Genomic DNA, 27,263 nt, shown 5'->3' with positions numbered 1-27,263 from the left:
TAATTGTATTAAAAACAACGATATTTTACATTATTCGCACTACGTCAGCTCGACGACAGTTCGGAACTTGAAATTATTGTTTTATAACGTGAAGCTGTTTTTCGGGACAGTTTATACTTTGTCGGGAATCGGGAACACATGCTAAAAATCGGGAGAATCCCGCCAAATCCCGACCATCTGGCAACCCTATATGTACCCGCTACCATAGACTTAATAATATATAAAGACGGTGTCTCAGCGAGCTGTCACTGTTGCCACTTTTGTTTAGTGTACGATTAACAATGAGGCCCACGTTGCTGTAGCCATGTCGATAAAGTCATATCGATAAACTATCGACATTTCTTGCAAATTTAATTTTACTTCAAAGGCTTAACGATACCTAAAATGACCAAAAACGCTTTTATTCTTTATTGTGGTTATCAGATTACAATTTTATAGTCACGCCCCAGCAGGGAACCAAGGGAAAGTTCAGATATTTAATTAAAATACATAAATACCTCCTAAAATAGGTGTTCCGCAATAATTGAATTATATTATTATATTATAATATATTCATTATCCATTAGCATTTCAATTATGTTTATGTTTAACGAAGATATTGAAGCTTCAATTAATCGCTATTTCGTTCCGCTATGTAGCGTTTATCGATATATAACATGATTAAAATCGACTTTTCACATCCCTAAAAGAGCACACATATACGCTTTTACGCACACATATACAGACTGGGCGCATCAAGAAAGGCAACACTTGATTTGAAGTCCACCTTGTCAACAGTATGGTTGTCCTTTTTTGACAAACGGCATTTTTAACGAGCGAGGAGAGAGAAATTATACTAGTTGCTGCGCCTTGAAAGAGAACAGAAAACGTTGGACCCTTGCCCGCTACCCACCTAATTGGTAAAAGTCTTACTTATTGAAGCAAATCGTAAGTAATTTTAGAGGAACCCTAAATATACGATACGTCAGACCATATATTTGACGAAAGACGAAAACAATAATATAATTACACAATCCTGAATACGTTTACGAAAGTGTGGGCGTTCGTTCCAATTCAAGGGCACTAGAACATTTCGCCATGCTACGCGATTGGCGGGAAATATTCAGAAACGCAAAATCAATGGAGGATATAACCGGAAATACTTACTATTTATTTTTTCTAGAACTTTGTTTCCGGCTAGACTGCCTGTCTAGGCAAACCTAGAATGGATACAAATAGAACAGATAAAAAAAAATACCGAGTTATTTAGTTGATACTATACATTACTGCTTTCAAACTAGAAACGAATATCATCCACGGCGTAAAAAGATCAATGGACTCTGCTTTTGTTACGTTTTCCAGTGAATGCTAAAGATTACCAACATTATTGTACAAGAAGAGGACAGAGCTATACGATTTTGTAAGTAGGAAACAAGACATCATGAAAACTGTTGATGTAAACGAGATAGCATGCACTAGTTCGCATTAGTTAAAAGGAGATGCCCGAATATCAGTGTTTACAACAATATTATTTTCTGGTAGGTTGGTACGCATGCGTCATTAGAAGATGGCAGGGATGTATTCAATAATAAAAAAAACAGCATGTTTTTATTTTTTTTGCAATGTACTAATATTGTAACAAATCTTATGAATTAAAATGTAATTAACTCGCCGAGTAAGTAATATGAATGACATTAAATATGAAATACGTTACAAGTACCACTATTACATTACCTTTGAAACAAAACAAGTGACAAAGCGATTAAACTACGCATGTACCTATCTACGCTTTAGTCACATGTATGTATACACACTTATCTTTAACCAGCGTGAATTGCGTGAAACATGGACTGCTGTGCCCTCGGATATTTTATCATTTAGAATATTTAGATTTTAGCGTAGCGTGTCGCCATTACCAATGTCACCATCGACACCATCGGTGACGTGATGTCATATCACATCGTTAGTCCATAGTGGCAACACGTTCAAGTGCAGAAAAAAAAACACAATCCGACCCTGGCAAAATACAATCAGCTGTTTGTAATGACAGTTCTCTGACAAATACAAAATGGTTGAAAACTAAAGTTGGCAAACAAAGAAAGGCAGCGTAATAGCGTTATTTGGCGTTTAAAAACGTTTTTTACAGTGAAAAGTGTATTAAAATAGTGCGTGTGAAGTGTTTAGTGCACAATGTTGGATTTGGAGATCATCCCGGAGCGATCCCTGGGCTGCGACGCCTGGGAGTTCGTTTTAGGTGCGTCTTTTGTTATTCTATTTATTTGTTACGTCAAAAATTTGCGTTGTATTTACGCGGAATGGCTTACGCAACGGTGTTTTGGACGCCACTACATCGTAGCCGACGGCGTATTCGAATTTCGAATGCATTTTGTGCTGGCCATCGACAAAACATTGATTTTTTTACTCGTAGTGTCAATGCCTTTGTCTCGTCTGCACTGGCTGTTTATTTTTTTATTGCTAGTCTTGACCGTGAAATGGGTGTATTTCGTCATCCAAATATATTTAACGTTGTTAATTAGGCCTCGAACTTTTTCCTTGACGACCCATTACGCTCTACTCTCATTTTCTAAGATGTTTATTATTAATTTTTGTTTATATTATGAAATTATATGATTCATCCCGCCTAAAATAAAACTATCGCCTGTTTGTTGACCAAAACTATTTTGTTGGGTACATAAACTATTTTGTTTGCTGTAACACACATTAGAAACATTTGGTCAGTATAAAAAAAAAAAACAATAGTACAATAAAAAAAAAAACAAATTAAATTGAATGCTAGGTACCACAAGTTTTTTTTTTTCTTTTAGCACCTTCATTGTGGCAATTGGTGTAACACATAATCATACTTTGCTTGGGGTCTTTTCGATCCCCTGCTGCAACGATGGCCATGATGGGCCAACCTCGATTATCCTAGGCCAGGGGTCACCAGTTAGTTCCTTCATTGGTCCGGTTCTTAAAATGAAATAACCATCGCAGTCTGTTGCTCTTTGACTTTATTCAATAAGCAAAAAAAATAGATCGGCGATCTGGACGCAGACCGCTGTGGTCCGCGACTTGGCCCTGTCCTAGGCCAACAAAATTACAAATGCATAGTCCATCTAAGCTTATTTTGCACCAACTTCAACAGAACAAAGTGGAGTGGTGTCTTTATGAACATCATATATTTAGTAATAAATAAATAGTAATTTAACATTAATGATGTCATCAATTTAGTGACAATCTATGACCCAAAACTTTGGCATACTTGGTTGTCAATGTTGTCATGATAGTGTTCCTTTGCATCTCCTGCTATCCATATTTTATTTGCTGGCACTCATAGTCTAATAAGACATGGTCTTCTCTTCCCAGAGTGACGCAAGCCTACGTCACAATAACATGGCCGCTATATATAGCGCTATCACATATTATCATATAGCGCTGTCGCATGATGACGTAGGCTTGTGTCAGTCAGGTGACCTAGAAAAGACGGGAAGAGAGTACCAGGCGGAGTATATTATTATACCATGGCTGGCACTACATATAGATGGGATCTTTGGTTTTATACACTTGGTTTTGCTCATAAAGCTTTTTAGACAATAAGCCCCCACGTAAACTGATGATGGTGCTCAGTGGAACACCATTCTAAATAGTAACCTAAAAAAACCATCTGATTATGGCTAGAATAGCCTATTGCAGATTTTAGTTTAAAAAAGAAAAAATAATATTTAAATTTTAAATAAGTTTATATTCAATATTTTAATTTTTGATATATACTTCTATCCGTAAGTGTGCTATTCTATTAACAGGCAACTTATGCTTGTTGAAATAATTCTACAAACCCTTTAGCCACTCAACCGTCCGGCCCGCGAGACTGTTTTCCTGTCAACCGTCCGGGGTTTTTTAGCGACGCACGCCCCGCGCAGCGCATTCACAACTTACTACAAAAATTATATCTAAATTTTTTTTAGAGCTAACTATTTAGTTAGGCTACGTTGTCGCATCAAGAGAATTAGTAAATAATGCCGAAATATTCCATTAGATGGCTCTGAAATCAAATCTTTCTTCCACCCCTTTGGATAGTAAGGTTCCCGCGGACGGTTAAGAGCATATTTTTTTCGGATACTATGCTATCGTCGGACGGTCAAGTGGTTAGGCAAGGAATAACAGAATTAACCACATTGATAATATCATAGCCTCATCCAAGTCCCCATGTACTCGTACAAGTACAAATTAAATTCCAGTTTTGAACTCATTATAGAAACAAAAGAAAGTTCCAAATTCAAAAGCGCCAAAATTGCTCTGGGTCGGATAAACCTTGACAGTGGCAATAGCACAGTTGCATTTTTAGGGTTCCGTACCCTAAGGGTAAAACGAGACCCTATTACTAAGACTTCGCTGTCCGTCTGTCTGTCACCAGGCTGTATCTCACGAACCGTGATAGCTAGACAGTTGAAATTTTCACAGATGATGTATTTCTGTTGCCGCTATAACAACAAATACTAAAAACAGAATAAAATAAAGATTTAAATGGGGCTCCCATACAGCAAACGTGATTTTTGACCAAAGTTAAGCAACGTCGGGCGTGGTCAGTACTTGGATGGGTGCTTTATGGTACGGAACCCTTCGTGCGCGAGTCCGACTCGCACTTGCCCGGTTTTATCACTTGTCTTGTTTGTCACATCACATTCTAACAAGTATGTAAGTGCAAAAGTAATGGACATAGTGACAAGCGATAAAAATGGAACCATACTGCTCTGTACTGCTTACCTCCACAGCTGTGCCCCTTACTATTTTTTATTATATGCTATTGACCTTTAGGTAAATTCAAAACAAAGAACATAACTGATAAAACATATGTTCATTGAATTCATACGTTCTTCCAACCATATCCAGTCCAGTTCCAGTGTATCTTGACCCCTCAACCGTAACCAAATATATGTACAGAGAGGTCCATGTATATTGGTCATAGTACTTAAAGTTATCATTGTATTGGCTTATTTTAAACCTTAATAGCTAAGAGATAAGGTCTACAAATGGTTAAAGGTAAATAATCATGTTTTCTTTGTCCAATGACAACTGACCAAGGGTCAAAATAACCTTTTTAAAGTTAATCTTTGTTTGTAGAGTCCGTTTTGCACTGACTTCAACAAAAAAACCGGACAAGTGTGAGTCTGACTACGGCAATAGAAAAATATCATCTGTCAAAACTCCTAGCTAATCTAGCTATCATGGTTCATGAGATACAGCCTGGTGACAGTCAGACGGACAGTGGAGTCTTTTATCTGATGGCGAATGTACCATATCAATAATTACGGTTCTTCTTTATCAGTGCCTTGCCCCCAGATAAATACATTTCCTAGCAATTCCTAGTTCGCAATATGTTTCGGCCTTGGCCATAAATACGCAAAAACGTGGGGATTAATGTTATTGTTATTTTTTATTATACACGTATTGTAAACATGTTTACTGTTTTTACATGTTTACTCATTACGGTTAGTTATAATTTAATATAATTTATTTCTTTCAGAGACTGCAATGGCCCATAATTATTGTAAAAATTATTTTATTTTAGTTTGTTAGTTTCTGTAATTAAATAAATCAATAAAAATTTATACAGGATGGCTAAAAAATAAGTGCATCCCCTTGCCAGGGAGGTTTTGGGATTACATATCTGAGCAACTTTTACTATGGTACCAACCTCGAAATCGCGAAAAAACCATGAAATATTTTCTGGACCAGCCTAAAGTGTGTCTTGTCAGCTAGTCAGAAGGTTATCAATTTTTTACTGGATACCCTGTATTATACAAGGTGTTTTGCTACTATAATGTACATTGCTCGTTTATATAACAACATAAAAATATCTGGGAGACATATAAAAACTTAAAAATGCGCGTTTTCCCAACATCATCAACATCATCAACATCAACATTTATTCAGCAAATAGGCCACAAGGGCACTTTTACACGTCAACATTGAATTTACATAAAAGCAAAAATAATAACATCAACAATTTTATAAAATAAAACTAACAATTCAATCTAACGTATTACAATTACTAAGAGATGTATATGGTCTCTTAATGTCGAATTACATACAAAATACAGATAAAAAAACACACACAAAAAAAATCTATAATATTTAGAGGTGTAAATGTCTCTAGGTGTCAGAACTATAAGATTATATAGTTTATCAAGTTATCCTTAGAGATGTATAAGGTCTCCAAGAGTCAATATCCTGTATAATTAATACATTCATTAAAAGAAAAGAAACATACGAGAACAGAATGAGGCGTCTCACTGTAATTAATTAATAAAAGTTACTAAGTATAATAAGCTCGTGTTAGCTTAACAGACCAGTCTCCACAAACAGCACCCGTTCACGAGTATGACGCGTATCTCAGCCATCGCCTCCCTCAACCTTCATTCGGGAAAGTGGCGACCCGATCAACAACGCCACCGTAAGCAAAGACTTTTAAGCGAGCATGACATGTTCAAGCTACCGGCCTATATTAATATTAAAATAGTAATAACATGTAGCTGTAAGACACGGCATTTTGTGCTCATATGTTACATAAAAAGACAGTAATATAGCTTCACATAATTACTAGCCTAAGTTGACTTAGAGATGTAAAGGTCTCTAAGTGTCAGAAACATTAAAAATATAGGTAAGTATGTACAATCAAAAATAAAAATCAAATAAATAAATATGTACTTAGAGATGTATAAGGTCTCCAAGTGTCCAAAACTAAAATTAAATTAAACAATATAATCAAGCGAGAACATCATTGTCTCATGTGTCAATTCTACTGTGTCAACACTAGCATATTTAATTCACAATGTAAAAAAAAACAATATTTATTTAATTCTTATTATACTAATGAAATCAAGCTACCGGCTTAAAAGCATCTCTATCGTTTATAAAATCATTTACAGTGTAGTACGCCTTACGTAACAAGGAGTGCTTAATGTGCGACTTAAATTTATGAAGTGGTAAATCCACTACATCAGTGGGGACTTTGTTATAAAAACGTGTACAGTTCCCGACGAAAGACGTACTAACCTTACGGAGGCGGTGGGCGGGCACAGCAAGTTTATGTTTGTTTCTAGTGTTATAGTTATGGATATCACTGTTAACCTTGAATTCGTGGATGTTTTTCCGAACATACATAATATTCTCTAGTATGTATTGAGATGCAACGGTAAGAATGTTAACTTCTTTGAATTTCTCTCTTAGGGATACTCGAGCGCCCAGTCCATAGATGGAACGTACAGCTCGTTTTTGCAGCACAAATATTGTCTGAATATCTGCCGCTTTTCCCCACAACAGAATTCCATAAGACATAACACTATGGAAGTAACTAAAGTATACCAGCCTGGCCGTCTCTACGTTTGTCAGCTGTTTGATTCTCCTCACTGCATAGGCTGCTGAACTAAGTTTTCCGGCTAGAGTGCCTATATGTGCATGCCATTGCAGTTTGGAGTCTAGAGTGACTCCCAGGAAAACAGTTCGGTCCTCAAATTCCAGCGTATCACCTTTTATTTTAATCTTGCTGTTATTTACCTGCTTGACGTTAGGTAGCGTAAACTTGATGCATTTGGTTTTCTTGGCGTTCAAAAGCAAATTGTTTGCCGTAAACCAGTTTACAATGGTAGATAGCGCGTCATTAATGCTCTCGAAGCTATTTTCCTTTCTGTCCACTTTAAATATAAGGGAAGTGTCATCTGCAAATAACACTATATCATGTCTATCTTGCACAACTTTTGGTAAGTCATTAATGTATACCAAGAACAGGAAGGGACCAAGAATTGAACCTTGAGGCACTCCGAGGGCTACCGGGGACCCCGCCGATTGAGTTCCATTAATAACTACTCGCTGAGTTCTATCCGAAAGGTACGATGAGACCAGGTCAAGGGCACTAGCTTTTATCCCATAGCGGCTTAATTTTCTCTTTAAATTTTCGTGATTAACGCAATCAAATGCCTTTGACAGATCACAGAAAATTCCAACAGCATCTTGAGCTTTTTCCCAAGCATCAAAGATGTGTTTTAGAAGTACCGCACCGGCGTCAGTAGTTGATCGACCTTTGGTGAAACCAAATTGATTGCTGTCAAGCAGTTTGTTTCTGTTGAAATGTGACAATAGTTGATTCAGAATAAGTTTCTCGAACACTTTGCTTAATGCCGGTAGTATTGAAATCGGTCTAAAGTTCGTGGGATCTGTTCTCGTTCCTGATTTAAACAGAGGGATAATTTTGCTATGTTTCATAATATCTGGAAAAATTCCAGCATCAATGCATCTGTTGAAAATCTCAGCTAAGTATGGTGTAATTGACTCAATGATGGAATCTAATACTTTGACAGACAGGCCCCAAAGATCTTCTGTTTTCTTTAAATTTAAAGACCTAAAAGTCTTAAGAACTATATTCGATGAGACATACGAAAATTTGAAGATTTCTGTACATTCTGCCACATTTGTCTTCAAAATTTCTTCAGCGACGTCTGGCGATGAATTAAGGGATCTTGTTGTTTCTACCGGGATATTCGAGAAAAACCGCTCAAAATGATCTGCCACTTCACGGTCGGAACTTACTAAAGTGTCAGCAATTCGTAGGTTGTAGTGCGGATCCTTCAGTTTACGTTTTCCAGTTTCATTACTGATAACTTGCCATACAGTTTTGACTTTATCGCTGGAATTTAGGATCTTTTTTGACAAATAATCGGCTTTAGCGGCGACACACAACATTTTAAAAGATTTAGAATAATTTTTGACGTACTCCAGAAATTCCGGTCTTTTATCAGTTGCCTTTAAATCATATAAGTCGTAGAGCCGGCGTCTTTTCTCGTGAATATCCGGTGTAGCCCAGTCGCTAAATTTAGTCTTAGCCTTGCCTTGCACCTTTTTCTGAATGAAACAGGCATCAAATTCCTTTTTAATACAATTAAACAACTCGGAACTCAAACAGTCAGGGTTTTCCTGGGTACATGAAAGACAACATAATTGTTTAGTAATATTACGATTGAATAAACCTAGGCGACTTTCGGAAATCGGCCTACACAAAGTGTCTTGAGGAATTTCTTCAGTTTTCCCGCTGAAAGAAGCTTTTAGTCCACAGTGGTCAGAACTTAGGTTGTTAATAACAGATTTACTAATCGCGTCATTATTACTAAAGATGTTATCTATACATGTAGCACTGGTTGCTGTGACTCGAGTGGGTTCACAAAATAAATTGACTAAGTTGAAGGATTTAAAAGTATTTAGTAACCTTCCACATAATGACGAATTTTCTAGCAAATTAATATTGAAATCACCACATACAATTATATTTTTGTGACTTCCAAAAACACTACTAAGTACTTCATCTATGACCGATTCGAATAAGTTATAGTCTGCCGATGGGGGCCTGTACACGCATATAATTATAAATTGTTCCAATTCAACACAAGAAAGTTCTATAAGGCGTTCCACAGACATGTCAACAATGTCTTTACGCTCCTTACTTTTTAAATTATGTTTTACCATTATCAATGACCCGCCGCGATTGCAAGATCTCCTAAAAAATGAACTTACTATACTATGATTATTGAAATTAAACATAAATTCATGACCTTTAAGCCAGTGCTCAGTTATACAGAGAATGTCAATATTCGAGTACTGTATAAACAGATCAATTTCGTGTTCCTTACAGGTAAATCCTTGGATATTTTGATGAACTAAGTTCAATAAATTGGTTTTACTAAACATACTAGCATCACAGTGATCAATATGAACGGAGCCGGCTGGTGCACACGTTGTCGTAGCGATTAGTTTAAATTCAAATCACCAGGCGGCTCCATCTCAAACCCTACGCTACCAAGGCGTAAAATACTACGCGACTTAAGGTTATTAGACGCCGTGCTAGCCACGACGGGGTCTTCAATATTATATGCTAACAGGTTAGCACACTCTACAAGACATCTTCGCGGTAGGTAGGTCCTCTTATGGGGCATAACAAAATCTTCTATAAATTTATTCGTATCAAAATACGAAATCGTACTACTGTACAAGGAAAGGTTATACAATAAAGAATTGTAATGAAATACCCTCTTATTTACCTTGCTCGACATTCTATAAGGGAGCGCACAAATAATTATTTTAGCAACCTCTCCCCGGTCAATCGCCGACAGCGTAGCGGATAATTTTAAGATATCTCGCTTAGTACAGTCTAAACTATTTCCTAATAAAACTACAAGCGTCGAGTCGCGGTCAAACTCGCCCGCAGAAATAGATTCGATTAAACGATCGACAGAGGCGCCCGGGTGACAATGGTTGACGACGCCCTGCGACAAGCGCTGCGCCAGCAGCACGCCCAGGCCGGCGCCCACCTCGTCCGAGTACAGCAGCGTGCGGCGGCCGGCGGCGCGCGGGCGGCGCTGCGGCCGCGGCGGGGCCGCCCCAGACCCGAGGCGGGGCGGCGCTGGTGCTGGCGAGAGGAGGCCTGGCGGCGATGGAGCTGGCGAGACAGGGCTCGGCGGGGATGGCGCAGGCTCGACGTAGGTCAGCAGCGACAGAGCCAGCTTGACAAGGCTCGGCGGTGAAGGGGCCGGCTCGACGAGGCACGGCAGCGACGGAGTCGGCTCGGCTCGGCCCGGCCCCGATGGAACCTGCTCGGCTCGGCTCGGCGGTGACGATGGCGGCGGGGGCGCCGGATCCGCGACGCGAGGGGCGGGCTCGGAGTCGCCGCGCAGCTCGGGCGCGCGGGCGGCGCGCGACGCGAACAGGGCGCGCAGCGCGGGCGAGCCCGGCGCGGCCAGGGCGGCGCGCAGCGCGGGCGAGTCCGGCGCGGCGGGGCGGGGCGGGGGCCGCGGCGAGTCCATACGCAGAGTGTAGCCGCTCCCCGGTTCTAGAACATTATTCATAAAGGCTATGTATTCCTGTAACGCTTTACTTGACAGTTCGTCTCTATTATTTAAGTTTTTCAACTTTAATTCTAATTTTTCTAGTTCATCGGAGCGATGACTCAATTCTTCTACTGTCCGGTCTAGTTGGTATTGGCAGTTTAGAAGTTCATCGCTTAAGGCGACACTGTTACATTTGGATTGTATCGTTTTGAATATTGAATTATGGCGTTTTAGCAAAAGTTTAGATTTCTTTATGAATCTACTGAGTTTTAAATATTTTTTTATTTTTTTGGATCCTTTCAGTGCGACTCTAATATCACTACTGCCTTCAATGTGCACAGAACTTTTTAAATCTACTGTTTCTACCATTGGGGAGAACCCTATGCTATCATCGACTGAATCTACATCAAAGCTATTAATTTCAGCAAAAATACTTAAATTATTGTCTCGCAGTCCGGAGTGGCCGGAGCAATACTTGCAACTATGTTTTGACTCTGACTCCTCCAGCTGCTGTTCTAAGTCCTGGATGCGTTGTAATGCCTGCTCATGTATCTCCTGACAATTCTTGAACTGATCAACGGCAGCTTGAAGTTCATCCCGCTGCCCCTGCATGTCTTCGAACTCAACATCCTGGTTAGCGAGCTGAGACTTGAGGGTTGTGTTTATTCTAACAACTTGCTCAAATTGCTCTGCACTCTCTTCCTGTTCTTGAAGGAGTCTTTTGTTCAATTCATCGGCTGTTTTCAGTTCTTTCTGTAATTGCTGCATTTTAGCAACCAGGACATCCCTGCGTGTAGTCATCTTAGTAGTTTGAGCTGTAAACATATTGGTAGTGTATGATATCTGAGCAAAATAGATGAATGAAATTCAATGCTTCTAACAGAATATAGTGATTAAAAAAAAAAATGTAAACTACAAATGACTTGATTTGTAAGTGATAAGCTTCTTAGATTTTATACAATAAACTTTATAATTTGCTGTTTTGTAAGTTAACTGCTTACCGCAGGGTATGATTTAATGGTTCTTGAGGTGATTTAAGAATGAATTAAGATATTTAGGTATGTTAAAATCCTGTTATGTTTTAAACAAAGTTCTCCTCAAATCGTATGAAAGTAGCAAAAAAAAAGTATGACAATTAGAAATCCTGGACAAATAAACTAAAAACTAGGCTTATAAATTATGAAAACAATACTCATCTGTAAAATCTTCGGTGAAATACAGGCAAAAACGGTGTAATTTTTAAATCTGGAACGTTACATCGTTGACAGTTTCCATGTTTTTTGTCGTCAATATATTTCTTCTTATGTTAATGTAACACTTTAGATAATGATACAGCACTATAATTGCGACGTGAAGGTTCTATTTATCACCATAACTTGTTAATTATTCCATTATAATAATTATAATTACTTATTTAAATACGCAGAGCTAATTTGACGTTTGGTCCCGGCCAGTGTTGCCAGGTAGTCCTGGTAGTCCAGGTAGTCCCAGAGATAAGACCTATAGATTTATCGCCCCCAAAAGCCCCCATATAGCAAATTTCATCGAAATCGTTAGAGCCGTTTCCGAGATCCCCGGAATATATAAATAAACAAGAATTGCTCGTTTAAAGGTATTGGATAGATAGATAGATATACAGGCACGTAATAGCGATGAGCAGACTACGGCCTAATTATTCTCATTGTTCTATTTATCACCCATTGTCCTGTTGCGACACGATTATGCGAACATATCCGATCCAAAAAGTCGCATGTGTCAGACTCACGCGCATGATATTATATACCGGGTGTGCCTGTAATATGAGCAAAAAATTTAACTGTAGGCTGTACTCCTCATACTGACTAACATTTGTTCAGAGACTTTTAAAAATAACTGGTTTGATTTTTAATACACTTTAAAGTTTATTCTAAGACGCAATGTATTGTGAATTTTGTTATGTTTAAGGCGTGACAAGCAACGTCAATCACAATGTAATGGCGTGGCGATGGCGTCCATTGAAGATAATATTTATTTTGTATGAAAAATAGGGAGTCTAAATACTTCATAATTTTTAAAAGTTGTTGAACAAAAGTGTCACCGTTTGAGGAGTACAATCTATGTGAAATTATAATGAAAAAAATACTTTATTGGAACATGTATGTATATGTGAATTCTTCAAACATTCAAGACAAGAGTGTATTCCCATCTTAAAAGTCAGCAAGGCACTTGCAACATCTCTGGTGGCAGGCGTGGCTCACTCCGCGATTTCGTCGCTTTGCTACAGGTAGCTAAAAGTCCATTCGTTCGGCCCCGATTTTGGGGTTTGCCATAAGCCGCGCGTGGCGCTGTCGCCACCTAGCGGCCATATCTGTGCTGATCGTGACAGACGCGTTTTGTTAGAGAGTGAGTCTTCTGTACCTAGTACTATTATTTATTCTGTGCTGGTTGGTACCAGTACCATGGTTACCAGTACAATTTGTCACTTGGCTAACGGCTTAAGAGCCCATCAGGGCACACTAGCGCTATATACTGCTAAATAATCGTGATTATTTAAATTTAACGAGAGATGTTGATAAAAGTGGGCCACTACATACTGTATTTCGTATTTAAGTACCTTTTGAATACATCAAACTAGTTTTTATGTTGCTGGATTCGTCAATCTATGCGTCCAGAGTTAATGTGTGCAAATATCTATTAAAACGGCTATAATTGTTATTCAAAGTGATTATTCAATGATTATCACAATAGTTCGTTCATATTGTTTTTATATTGTTATGAACCAGTTAATATTGTATGTAAATAGTAATAATAATAGTAATATAAGTCAGTAGTAATAATAACCAATACTATGAAATTGTTAACCACCAATTTTTGCTACACCCTTTCCAGGGTCCATGTATATAACATCTGTACTATGGTATGCAAATAAAGATCTCTTATCTCTTAAATGAAGTTGGTCATCATAGTAGTATTATAATGTAGGGTTCCGTACCGGTTAGTTGGGCAGAAACCGTGCTGCGTGACGCATCCGGTGTAGTTCGTCCTTACATGGAAGTGGCCAAATTTTGTAATGTTTATCGTCGTAAATTTAAGAGTTAGACCACAGAATAAATAATAGTACTAGGTACAGAAGACTCACTCTCTAACAAAACGCGTCTGTCACGATCAGCACAGATATAGCCGCTAGGTGGCGACAGTGCCACGCGCGGCTTATGGCAAACCCTAAAATTGGGGTCGAACGGGATGGAATTTTAGCTACCTGTAGCAAAGCGACGAAATCGCAGAGTGAGCCACGCCTGGTTTAACTCTTGTCGGTGTAGCTCTCTCCATTTGACTCTATCCAGGGCCGCCTCCTTGATGTCCTTATATGACATTACAGCTACCTTTTCTTTTATAAGGCAGGCTATTTTATTTAAGGTTGTACACTAAACTTTTTATTGCTAATTTTATTCAGAAACAGCGAGCTGTTCTAATTGTGATAGGAAAAAAAGTGTCCCACATTTTTTATACATTTTTCAATCTTTCCATTCGAACCTTCATTCAGCTCGTGATTCTAAATAGAAATAACGTTTAAAAAAATGCGAATAAATTATTCTATTCTTTAAATATAAATAATTGCCTAACCAAAAAAGTGTAGTGTACAGTCACCTGCAATAATATGTTACACAACGAAGGCCGCAAAAATATCTGACACGATCTTATTTGTTAAGCCATAAGAGCGTGTCACATATTTTTGCGGCCTTCGAAGAGTAACATAATATTATTACAGATGACATGACTGTACACTGTACCTGAAATAAAATTGCCCATAATTTTTATAGTTCGTTTTTAGGGTTCCGCACCCAAAGGGTAAAACGGGACCCTATTACTAAGACTTCGCTGTCCGTCCGTCCGTCCGTCCGTCGGTCCGTCCGCCCGTCCCTCCGTCCGTCTGTCCGTCCGTCTGTCTGTCACCAGGCTGTATCTCACGAACCGTGATAGCTAGACAGTTGAAATTTTCACAGATGATGTATTTCTGTTGCCGCTATAACAACAAATACTAAAAACAGAATAAAATAAAGATTTAAATGGGGCTCCCATTTTCTTGCTCTTTTTTATTTATTTTTTTGCATTATGGTACGGAACCCTTCGTGCGCGAGTCCGACTCGCACTTGCCCGGTTTTTTTAGCATTAGAAAGAACTTAGAAGAAGATAAGCTATATTGACATGTCTTTTAATTCAAAAACGCTTTTTTAAATCAGTAACTATTACTTATGAAAGCAGAAGAATATAAACGATCTTATTAGATTCATAAATGTTACAATTTAGCCGTAACTTATTTTTAAAATGTGTTTTTCAATTAAAAGACACATCAAGATTGTTTACCTTATTTCTAATGCTAAAAAAAACGAACTATAGTGAAAACTTTGTTCACGGAACACTTATTTTTCTTTATTTTGTGTAGCACAATAATGACTATCTTTTTCGGATATTTTGTGACGTCAATTTTATTTTTACACCAACCTTATTATCACCAAAGGGACACATCTTATCTAAAATTTACATAGATAGAAGTTTGCCCCAAGCCTAACCTAACTCTATTAAATTCCGAACCTTATCACTTGATATTAAAGTCTACAATTGTTTGTGTTTATCCGCTATTGTTTTGGTAGATAGCGGCACTGACATTGCTTGGAGTTATCGGTCATTCGCGAATTGTAGGGAGTCAACCGATAGAGGGCGGTTTTAACTGCTTTAATATCATTCATATCAATATAATTTTTTATTTCATTATCTGATACATTTTACATATTATGTATGTATAAAACTTAAGAAACTAAAACCCGTTCTGAGCCATGCCGGGTCCAAAGGTCCCCATCACACTTAGCAGCGTTACCCCGCTGTATGGCTGTATTATTAATCATTCATATTATATGTCAATTTACACATTTAAATTACCTTATCAATTTATACATACATATACCTATATTTTTAAAACCCGGAATAATATAGTTTGTATGTTGCTGGATTCGTCGATCTATGAACTCAAAGCAAAAACGGCCGTTTTGACTTTGGACGCATAGATTGACGAATCCAGCAGGATAAAAACTAGTTTGATGTATTCAAAAGGTACATGAATAGAGTACAGTACGTAGCGGCCCCCTTTTTAAATATCTTTCGTTAAATTTAAATGATCTCGATTATTTAACAGTGGCGCTAGTGTGCACGTTGATGGGGTCTTAGGCCCCCCCCCACATCTAGCGTCTTTCGAGCGTCGGCGTCTACAACTCTATGGCCGCTGCTCGACGCAACGTCGACGCAACTGCGCAGCGACGTCATTTTCCATAGCGCTGACCAGACGCCGACGCTCGAAAGACGCTAGATGTGGGGGGGCCCTTAATGCTTTAATTTAGACTTATCTTTGAGGTATATTAACATGTAATGTTTGTTTTGTATGTTCCAGGGATGCATTTCTCTCAGTCAGTGGCCATCATACAGAGTCAAGTGGGCACAATCAGAGGAGTACAAGTGCTATATAGTGATCAGGTATGTTCAATACATGAAAAAAAAGCTTATTTTGAGATATACCAGTAGAAATGTCATTTGATACGTACCACTAGCTTTTCGGTGAAGGAAACCATCGTAAGGAAACCTGTATACATCGATAGATAGATTTAGAAAATATTATAATTTCTAATGAATGTTGTGCTTGGTAGTTAGGGGCTGTCCAAAAATTACGTCATCGATTTTTGACCCCCCCCCCCTAAAATCATCCAAAAATCATGCTTCGAAGGATCTATGTATTTTGTGCAACAAAATTTAAATATTCTGACTTACCTTTTTTTTCCAGAATCCCCTAAACGTAGACCTAGTGATAAACATGCCTCAGGACGGAATCCGGTTCATATTCGACCCGGTCGCCCAACGACTCAAGATCATAGAGATATATAACATGAAATTAGTTAAGCTTAGGTATAGGTGAGTACCAACACTATTTACTATGGTCAGTGTTGCCAACTCGGATTTTGAAACAATGCTAGACTAATGTCTAGATTATGCCAAAATTATGCCAAAGTTTTTGAAATATGCTAAAAAAAATGCTAAAATGTCAACTTGAAATTAGATACTTAAAACACATACATTTTTCAAATTTGCCGCCTTTTTCTACTGGCAAGATCTGCTTGACCAACTTGATATAGTCCGTCGACGTCCATCCGTCCTCAAAAGTCAAAATTAATATGAAAATATGAACCACATAAGGCGATGGCGCATATTGTTGCTGCCAAGTTGGTGCAAACTTGGCTTAGACTAAATTATGCTAAAAAATATGCCAGATGCTAAATGGAAAATTTTGGTGCCAAAGCCAGTGAAAATATGCCAGATCTGGCATCAATTATGTCAAGTTGGCAACACTGACTATGGTACCATACAGTAATGTTTGCCGCTCCCGTATTGGCTTACACAGCCACGAAAAACGTATCCCTACCTGACACTGCTTGTGTAGTCTGTAATAGACTCGAAGGCCAATGATGGTACAGTAATCCATGTGTATATTCGACCCGGTCGCCCCGCGACTCAAGATCATAGAGATATATAACATGAAATTAGTTAAGCTTAGGTATAGGAGTACCAACACTATTTACTATGGTACCATACAGTAGTCCTTGTTATACCATGTTTATAGGGAACGTGCGCGTTGGACCTAGTGGCCAATAATCGTAACCTCGGACTATTTGTCTATGACAACAAAGAGTATAGTAATATATAGGTTCGTCAAACCAAATTTGTCAGTAAAGAAGAACAAAAAACTATACTCATCCTTTCCTTTTGGGTGTTAGTACTAAAGTACTAATGTAAGGCTCAGTGATGCCCCCTATAGTTAATGCACGTTCCCTATATAGTCGAGTAAGCTTAGGTATAGGTGAGTACCAACTCTATTTACTATGGTACCATACAGTAATCCTTGTTATACCATGTTTATAGGGAACGTGCGCGTTGGAGAGTCTGCCATCTAGTGGCCAATAATCGTAACCTCGGACTATTTGTCTATGACAACAAAGAGTATAGTAATATATAGGTTCGTCAAACCAAATTTATCAGTAAAGATGAACAAAAAACCATACTCATCCTTTCCTTTTGGGTGTTAGTACTAAAGTACTAATGTAAGGCTCAGTGCTGCCCCCTATAGTTAATGCACGTTCCCTATATAGTCGAGTAAGCTTAGGTATAGGTGAGTACCAACACTATTTACTATGGTACCATACAGTAATCCTTGTTATACCATGTTTATATTCGACTCGGCCAATCAGTGGCTCAATATCATAGAGATATATAACATGATATTAGTTAAGTACCAAAACTATTTACTATGGTACCATACAGTAATCCTTGTTCGAAATTGAAGCATGTCTTAAAATGCGAGCATAGTTCGATTGTATGGGAGCGGCTTTTTTGCGGCTGTTTCGTGTCGCTCTATAATCTAGTTTCAAATGAAGGTGACCTATTTATTCTATACTAGACGTTGTAGAAATGGGCCGATACTATCAGGTTAAGTGACCTGATGACATTATAATCACGTAATATATCGGTTGCGAGAGGTGTAATGACTTCTATCATTAGTATATCTGATGTTGCTAGTTAGGTGATTAGATATACTTATTTTTATGTTGTCCGAGTTACGTTGAAGAGGTAAATAAGATTAAAGCTATATTTGCTTAACAACAAATAACTTACTCTGTATCTTTAGGTATTTCAATAAAAGTAAACAAGATCTACCCTCAAATGGCTCCTTAAGCTAGTTGAGAGTAAATGAAAACATTAGGTATGAAAACATTTTGAGAGCCCACGCAGTGCAAGTATTATTTATATCTACGTCGTAATTTCCTAGAAGTTTGACGTTTAACGAAAATAACACTTGAACTGTGTGGGCCTTTAAAGTATCTGCAGACTTTTCTTGGTCTAATCCTAATGGACAATGTAACAATATAAAGAACAATTTAAATACATTTCTTATCCTAATTATATCAATTGACTGTTGGTTCGGCCAGTACGTTAAATTCTTGCAAACCTCATCCTTAAGTGTAAACTACGCATGGTATGGACATGCGCTTAAAGGACGTAAAAGCTTTAACGTATACTAATAAGGTTCAATTTCGTTCGCAGCGGCATGTGTTTCAACTCGCCAGAGATAGCGCCATCTATCGAGCAGGTGGAGCACTGTTTCGGCGCCACGCACCCCGGCCTCTACGACTCGCAGAGGCACCTGTTCGCGCTTAACTTCCGGGGGCTCTCCTTTTATTTTCCTGTTGATAGCAAATTTGAGGTAAGTTATTATAAAAATGAATGAAATTTTTTATTTCAGGCAACTGTGGCCCATACCACAGAATAAATAATAGTACTAGGTACAAAAGACTCACTCTCTAAGAAAACGCGTCTGTTACGATCAGGACAGATATGGCCGCTAGGTGGCGACAGCGCTACGCGCGGCTTATTATAGCCACCAAAATTGGTGTGGAACGGATGTACTTTTAGCTACCTGTAGCAAAGCGACGAAATCGCGGAGTGAGCCACGCCTGCCCATACATAAATACCTTAAAACTAGCATACGTAATTATTATAAAAAATATTTTAAAATAAACACTACAAATCACATTATGACCGCGATGCATATACGCAACCCCGCAGTGTCCGCAGTGGCATTATGACAGCTGTAGCATAGAGTAATATAGCAAGAATAGAGTGCTCACTTCATACATCAGTTTTGGTACCAACTATTAATTTCGCAGTCGACATCTAGCATCGAGTAGCGGAATTATCAGGACCGCTACTTGATACTAGAATTCTCTAGTGTTGCGACTCACGGAAATTGTATTGGACAAAAATTTACAACGAATATTAAAAATATGTATGTTTGCAGCCTGGCTACGCGCACGGCCTGGGCTCGCTCCAATTCCCGAATGGCGGCTCGCCCGTCGTCGCCAGAACCACCATTTACTACGGATCTCAGCATCAGGTATACATGTACTTATAAATAACTAGCTACGGATCCCTAATTTTCGAAAATAAAAAGACGACTGTTGTATTTCTGGTTGTTTTTAAATTCCGACGTATCTGCTGAGTCGCACCAGCTGTGGTCACGGAAAGACTCCTAGGCTTAGGTCAGAATTTAAGGTAAAAACAACTAAATTATATCGCGATTAGACCCGTTTCTGTAATTAAATGGGTGTACAAAACGCGAGAGTTTCTAGTGTCATAAACATGTCCTTTATTGAAATTGAAAATATTTATTTCAGATTTGCATCCATATTTGTTAGTATAACTTAGGAACTAATGTTAATTTTTACACCTAGTATATGATTATGATTGACTTTAAATTGGTATAATATGAATTTGTTTGTTACCAGGCAAGCAGCAGCGTCGGAGCGGCCACAGGCGCGCCGCTACCGCCGCTGCCGCTGTCCTGCTACCGGCAACAACTGCACTTGCGGCGCTGTGACGTGCTGCGCTCGCCGCAGAGCACGAGGGGCCTGAGACTACACATGTTCACCGAAGGTGGGCCTTATTATACATGACATAAGGTTGTTACTAGGCAAGCAGCAGCGTCGGAGCGGCCACGGGCGCGCCGCTACCGCCGCTGCCGCTGTCCTGCTACCGGCAACAACTGCACCTGCGGCGCTGTGACGTGCTGCGCTCGCCGCAGAGCACGAGGGGCCTGAGACTACACATGTTCACCGAAGGTGGGCCTTATTATACATGACATAAGGTTGTTACTAGGCAAGCAGCAGCGTCGGAGCGGCCACGGGCGCGCCGCTACCGCCGCTGCCGCTGTCCTGCTACCGGCAACAACTGCACCTGCGGCGCTGTGACGTGCTGCGCTCGCCGCAGAGCACGAGGGGCCTGAGACTACACATGTTCACCGAAGGTGGGCCTTATTATACATGACATAAGGTTGTTACTAGGCAAGCAGCAGCGTCGGAGCGGCCACGGGCGCGCCGCTACCGCCGCTGCCGCTGTCCTGCTACCGGCAACAACTGCACCTGCGGCGCTGTGACGTGCTGCGCTCGCCGCAGAGCACGAGGGGCCTGAGACTACACATGTTCACCGAAGGTGGGCCTTATTATACATGACATAAGGTTGTTACTAGGCAAGCAGCAGCGTCGGAGCGGCCACGGGCGCGCCGCTACCGCCGCTACCGCTGTCCTGCTACCGGCAACAACTGCACCTGCGGCGCTGTGACGTGCTGCGCTCGCCGCAGAGCACGAGGGGCCTGGGACTACACATGTTCACCGAAGGTGGGCCTTATTATACATGACATAAGGTTGTTACTAGGCAAGCAGCAGCGTCGGAGCGGCCACGGGCGCGCCGCTACCGCCGCTACCGCTGTCCTGCTACCGGCAGCAACTGTATCTGCGGCGCTGTGACGTGCTGCGCTCGCCGCAGAGCACGAGGGGCCTGAGACTACACATGTTCACCGAAGGTGGGCCTTATTATACATGACATAAGGTTGTTACTAGGCCAGCAGCAGCGTCGAAACGGCCACAGGCGCGCCGCTACCGCTGTCCTGCTACCGGCAGCAACTGCATCTGCGGCGCTGTGACGTGCTGCGCTCGCCGCAGAGCACGAGGGGCCTGAGACTACACATGTTCACCGAAGGTGGGCCTTATTATACATGACATAAGGTTGTTACTAGGCGAGCAGCAGCGTCGAAGCGGCCACAGGCGCGCCGCTACCGCTGTCCTGCTACCGGCAACAACTGCATCTGCGGCGCTGTGACGTGCTGCGCTCGCCGCAGAGCACGAGGGGCCTGAGACTACACATGTTCACCGAAGGTGAGCCTTATTATACATGACATAAGGTTGTTACTAGGCAAGCAGCAGCGTCGGAGCGGCCACGGGTACGCCGCTACCGCTGTCCTGCTACCGGCAACAACTGCATCTGCGGCGCTGTGACGTGCTGCGCTCGCCGCAGAGCACGAGGGGCCTGGGACTACACATGTTCACCGAAGGTGGGCCTTATTATACATGACATAAGGTTGTTACTAGGCAAGCAGCAGCGTCGGAGCGGCCACGGGCGCGCCGCTACCGCCGCTACCGCTGTCCTGCTACCGGCAGCAACTGTATCTGCGGCGCTGTGACGTGCTGCGCTCGCCGCAGAGCACGAGGGGCCTGAGACTACACATGTTCACCGAAGGTGGGCCTTATTATACATGACATAAGGTTGTTACTAGGCCAGCAGCAGCGTCGAAACGGCCACAGGCGCGCCGCTACCGCTGTCCTGCTACCGGCAGCAACTGCATCTGCGGCGCTGTGACGTGCTGCGCTCGCCGCAGAGCACGAGGGGCCTGAGACTACACATGTTCACCGAAGGTGGGCCTTATTATACATGACATAAGGTTGTTACTAGGCGAGCAGCAGCGTCGAAGCGGCCACAGGCGCGCCGCTACCGCTGTCCTGCTACCGGCAACAACTGCATCTGCGGCGCTGTGACGTGCTGCGCTCGCCGCAGAGCACGAGGGGCCTGAGACTACACATGTTCACCGAAGGTGAGCCTTATTATACATGACATAAGGTTGTTACTAGGCAAGCAGCAGCGTCGGAGCGGCCACGGGTACGCCGCTACCGCTGTCCTGCTACCGGCAACAACTGCATCTGCGGCGCTGTGACGTGCTGCGCTCGCCGCAGAGCACGAGGGGCCTGAGACTACACATGTTCACCTAAGGTGGGCCTTATTATACATGACATAAGGTTGTTACTAGGCAAGCAGCAGCGTCGGGGCGGCCACAGGCGCGCCGCTACCGCTGTCCTGCTACCGGCAACAACTGCATCTGCGGCGCTGTGACGTGCTGCGCTCGCCGCAGAGCACGAGGGGCCTGAGACTACACATGTTCACCGAAGGTGGGCCTTATTATACATGACATAAGGTTGTTACTAGGCAAGCAGCAGCGTCGGAGCGGCCACGGGCGCGCCGCTACCGCCGCTACCGCTGTCCTGCTACCGGCAACAACTGCATCTGCGGCGCTGTGACGTGCTGCGCTCGCCGCAGAGCACGAGGGGCCTGAGACTACACATGTTCACCGAAGGTAGGCCTTATTGAAGACTGCAGCAGTCATATTACATAGTTATATTTTCAGATTTTTTAGTATGCAAATAATTCGGCGACCGAATATTCGGCATGACGTGCGAACATTTTGAGTCACATTATTATGAAAACTGTTCGCCAACAAAGCACAACGTTTGCTAAGATTTATATTTTTATGTTGAACAGAATTAATGAACGTAGTTAGAGTCAGTCAAATCAGACCCATGATAAAAATTTAATATTTTATAATCAAGAAATGCTCAAAAACGTGCCTTTGTATTTAGCTAATTTCCAAGAATACATTTCGAATATTAAATATGTATGTCGGAGCGTGACTTCAGGAGGACGTATTGCAGCGTTACAGTTCATAGTTAAAGACGCCCGTATAAAGTCGATTAGCAATGTTTGGCTACGTATTCGCGGTAGACCCGTTTGTGTAATTGAATATGTGTACGTATTACTGGGTTGTAACGAAATTCATAATGTTGCGTAGAGAGTAACGTCATCTATTGGCGTGTTGTTGAACTAAGATGACAGGTAGAAGGCTTTGGAACGTCAAGAGGTTTTTCTTAGGTGAACGTAGGCACGAGTCGGCAGTTTTGTCGTTATGTTGGCAAACCTGCTCGACCGGTCTACCTGTCACCTGGACAATCTGGTGAGCAGTTCACATTTCGTTGGGATTATTTTGAGTTGTTTTACTTCTGTTTAGAACTCTTGAGTGAGTTACTGTTTAAATGCTGCCCTCTCCGTCATATACATATATGTATACACTTAGTTTCTGGTTATTTTTTTGTGTAATTTTTTTCTTTTTAACATTCGGCCGAATACCGAATATTCGGAAAAGTGGCCGAATATTCGTGGCATCTCTGTTTTTATATCACGTTTGACCATTCCTCAGGCACGTCCCGCGCGCTGGAGCCGGTGCAGCTGCCGCTGTGCCGCGTGGTGCGCTTCGGGGACTCGTGCCAGGCCGTCGCGCGCGCTCTGGGTGCGCCGGCGCGCCTCTACTACAAGCACGACGACAAGATGCGCATACACCGCCCGCCCCAGCGCCGCGCCCGCCACGCGCCGCCCGCCACCGACTACTTCTTCAACTACTTCACCTTGGGACTGGTGAGTGATAGCAGACAGTTAGAAATAAGTAGAGAGTCACGCCTCTGCAGTCACGCTGCTGAATTTTTGCTATTTAAAGTGCCATTACAAAGGAAAGGAAAAGTAGAAAAACTGCCTGATTTCTCTTCTACTGCTATTGTTTTCCTACTGAAATAATCATGATACTCCATTTTAGGACATCCTGTTCGATGCGAGCACGCACCAAGTGAAGAAGTTCGTCCTGCACACCAACTATCCGGGGCATTACAACTTCAACATGTACCACCGCTGCGAATTCGAGCTCGCCGTGCAGCCAGACAAGTTAGTACCTATTATTAACCCTTTAACCGCCAGAGTCTGATATATAACCTCTTAATGCCCAACCATACAAATGAAAAAAGCAAATTTTGCCACAGAAATGTGAACCTTCAATGTAGGAACTAGAGTTGATTTTGCGTTGTTCAAAAACTGAACGAAACAAAGCAAAAGCAACTCAGTTCCAATCGAATACGATTTAAATTTCATTGAACTGAATAAGTACTTTAGGTAGGAACTTGGGCCTTAGGAGGATAAGACATTACATATCCAGCTCATTTCGCCACTGTCTGATAAATAAGGCAAAGATCTGATTTGGTTTTTACAGCACATTTATAACTCCCGTAACTATGCCAACCTTACTCTGCGTGGTACAATTACTGTCGGTGGCGACACGAGCACGCTCGATCAAGAATTGCTGGCGGTTAAAAGGTTAAATCGACTTAATCGCGTATTAAAGTTTAATCCTCTAGCCCATACGTCAAACCTTGCCAAGCAAAATTAAATTTTATTTTGTCAACACAAAGTTCAAATTAGAATGGAACAGGAGACCTTTTTATAGGTCTCTGGGCGGCTAGAGGTTATTATTTATCTCCGACGCTTCGAGGACGGCGTGGTCCCTGTGGTCTCGGAGAAGACTGGCTAAAGTTGACATCAACATCTGATTAATTGATTCGTTTTGGCTGTCACCTGCTAGCTTTAGCGAGATGAATTTATAGGTAATAGCAACATTTAGTAGTTATGAGACCAATCTTGAAATTCTATAAAAAAACATCGACATCTGATCAGCCGAATCATCCAAATATCAATAAAAAGCAAATTAAAAAACCGGGCAAGTGCGAGTCGGACTCGCGCACGAAGGGTTCCGTACCATAATGCAAAAAAAAAAACAAAAAAAGCAAAAAGAAAACGGTCACCCATCCAAGTACTGACCCCTCCCGACGTTGCTTAACTTTGGTCAAAAATCACGTTTGTTGTATGGGAGCCCCATTTAAATCTTTATTTTATTCTGTTTTTAGTATTTGTTGTTATAGCGGCAACAGAAATACATCATCTGTGAAAATTTCAACTGTCTAGCTATCACGGTTCGTGAGATACAGCCTGGTGACAGACGGACGGACGGACGGACGGACGGACGGACGGACAGCGAAGTCTTAGTAATAGGGTCCCGTTTTACCCTTTGGGTACGGAACCCTAAAAACCGGGACCCGTATAAGGCTTAAATACAGGGCCGGCCCCTGGTTTTTAGGATCATACCAATCGAAAGGATTCATCGTAAGGATTATTTTTTGCTAAATAACATAGTGTCAGAAATAAAAGGAAGACCATGAATTTTTTTTTAAGGTACTTTCCCTTGATGTGCCATAGTCTTGGGACACCCTGTATATTCCACTTACCTTTGCAGTGTACACTAAAGACCATCGCCTCCATATTCCAGATGCGAGCCCAACTCCCTAGTGGACAGTGTGGGGGCCGTCAATATAACCGCGTACTCCAAGTGGGAGTCCGTGTCGCGCGCGCTCCGCGTCTGCGAGCGCCCCGTCGTGCTCAACCGCGCCTCCAGCACCAACACCACCAACCCGTTCGGTTCTACCTTCTGCTACGGATACCAGGACATCATATTTGAGGTATGAAATGCTACAAGTGTGACAAGTTTGGACAATGTTGGTCTGATGTTAGTTTTGTTCGTTCAACCCGTTCGGTTCTACGTTCTGCTACGGATACCAGGACATCATATTTGAGGTATAAAGTGCTACAAATGTCACAAATTTGGACAAAGTTGGTTTGATACTGATGATAGTTTTGATCGTTCAACCCATTCGGTTCTGCGTTCTGCTACGGATACCAGGATATCATATTTGAGGTATAAAGTGCTACAAATGTCACAAGTTTGGACAATGTTGGTTTGATACCATAGTTTTGATCATTCAACCCATTCGGTTCTACGTTCTGCTACGGATACCAGGACATCATATTTGAGGTATAAAGTGCTACAAGTGGTACAAATGTCACAAATTTGGACAAAGTTGGTTTGATACTGATGATAGTTTTGATCGTTCAACCCATTCGGTTCTACGTTCTGCTACGGATACCAGGACATCATATTTGAGGTATAAAGTGCTACAAGTGTGACAAGTTTGGACAATGTTGGTCTGATTAGTTTTGATCTGGAGTCTGATATAACCGCGTACTGGTACAGGTGGGAATCTGTCTTGCTTATATTGAGCCAGCTCCAACCCCATTTAGACATTCTGTTACCGTCTGTCCGTTCTGTTATCGTAGTAGGTATACCAAAAGGAGAACTCTGGTACAACATTTTTATTATAAGCCATAAAATCCATTAATAATAGAAATCATTAACAGTTACTTAAACTGCACCAAATGTTGTTGATGGTTGTTTGATCTAACTTCATTTTTTTCGTTACATAAAATACCACAATTTTACGTTCAAAGGCTCAGCAGTTTGCCGATCCCTGCCCTAACACTTCTTGGTAATTTTGTCGATATCATGTTTCCCTAACATTTTTGTACGTAAGATGTGTCTCATTGAAGTATCTGTATATGTCAGGTGATGTCGAACAACTACATCGCGTCGATCACGCTGTACCAGCCCGAGGGCGGCCGGCCCGCCTTCGCCGTCAACTCCATCGCGTGACACAACCAGGTAACTGTTCATCGAAGTATCTGTATGTGTCGGGTGATGTCGAACAACTACATCGCGTCGATCACGCTGTACCAGCCCGAGGGCGGGCGGCCCGCCTTCGCCGTCAACTCCATCGCGTGACACAACCAGGTAACTGTTCATCGAAGTATCTGTATGTGTCGGGTGATGTCGAACAACTACATCGCGTCGATCACGCTGTACCAGCCCGAGGGCGGGCGGCCCGCCTTCGCCGTCAACTCCATCGCGTGACACAACCAGGTAACTGTTCATCGAAGTATCTGTATGTGTCGGGTGATGTCGAA

At 41.4% G+C, this 27,263-nt stretch overlaps 1 protein-coding gene across 1 annotated transcript; it reads left to right on the top strand.

Moving 5' to 3' along the window:
- Positions 1-1,975: 1,975 nt before the first annotated feature.
- On the top strand, positions 1,976-26,960 carry LOC134674003 (PHAF1 protein CG7083). The gene is made up of 10 exons (XM_063532057.1): positions 1,976-2,233; positions 16,276-16,358; positions 16,663-16,790; positions 18,975-19,134; positions 19,729-19,824; positions 20,216-20,363; positions 23,788-24,002; positions 24,178-24,302; positions 25,735-25,924; positions 26,866-26,960. The coding sequence occupies exons 1-10, from the start codon at positions 2,170-2,172 to the stop codon at positions 26,950-26,952; spliced, it is 1,296 nt and encodes a 431-aa protein (XP_063388127.1). The 5' UTR covers positions 1,976-2,169; the 3' UTR covers positions 26,953-26,960.
- Positions 26,961-27,263: the final 303 nt, after the last annotated feature.

The sequence above is a fragment of the Cydia fagiglandana genome, chromosome 19 (genome assembly GCF_963556715.1).
Source record: "Cydia fagiglandana chromosome 19, ilCydFagi1.1, whole genome shotgun sequence".
Classification (NCBI taxonomy): Eukaryota; Metazoa; Arthropoda; class Insecta; order Lepidoptera; family Tortricidae; genus Cydia; species Cydia fagiglandana.
Note: the sequence above shows the minus strand (reverse complement) of the source record. Positions and strands in the feature narration are given on the sequence as shown.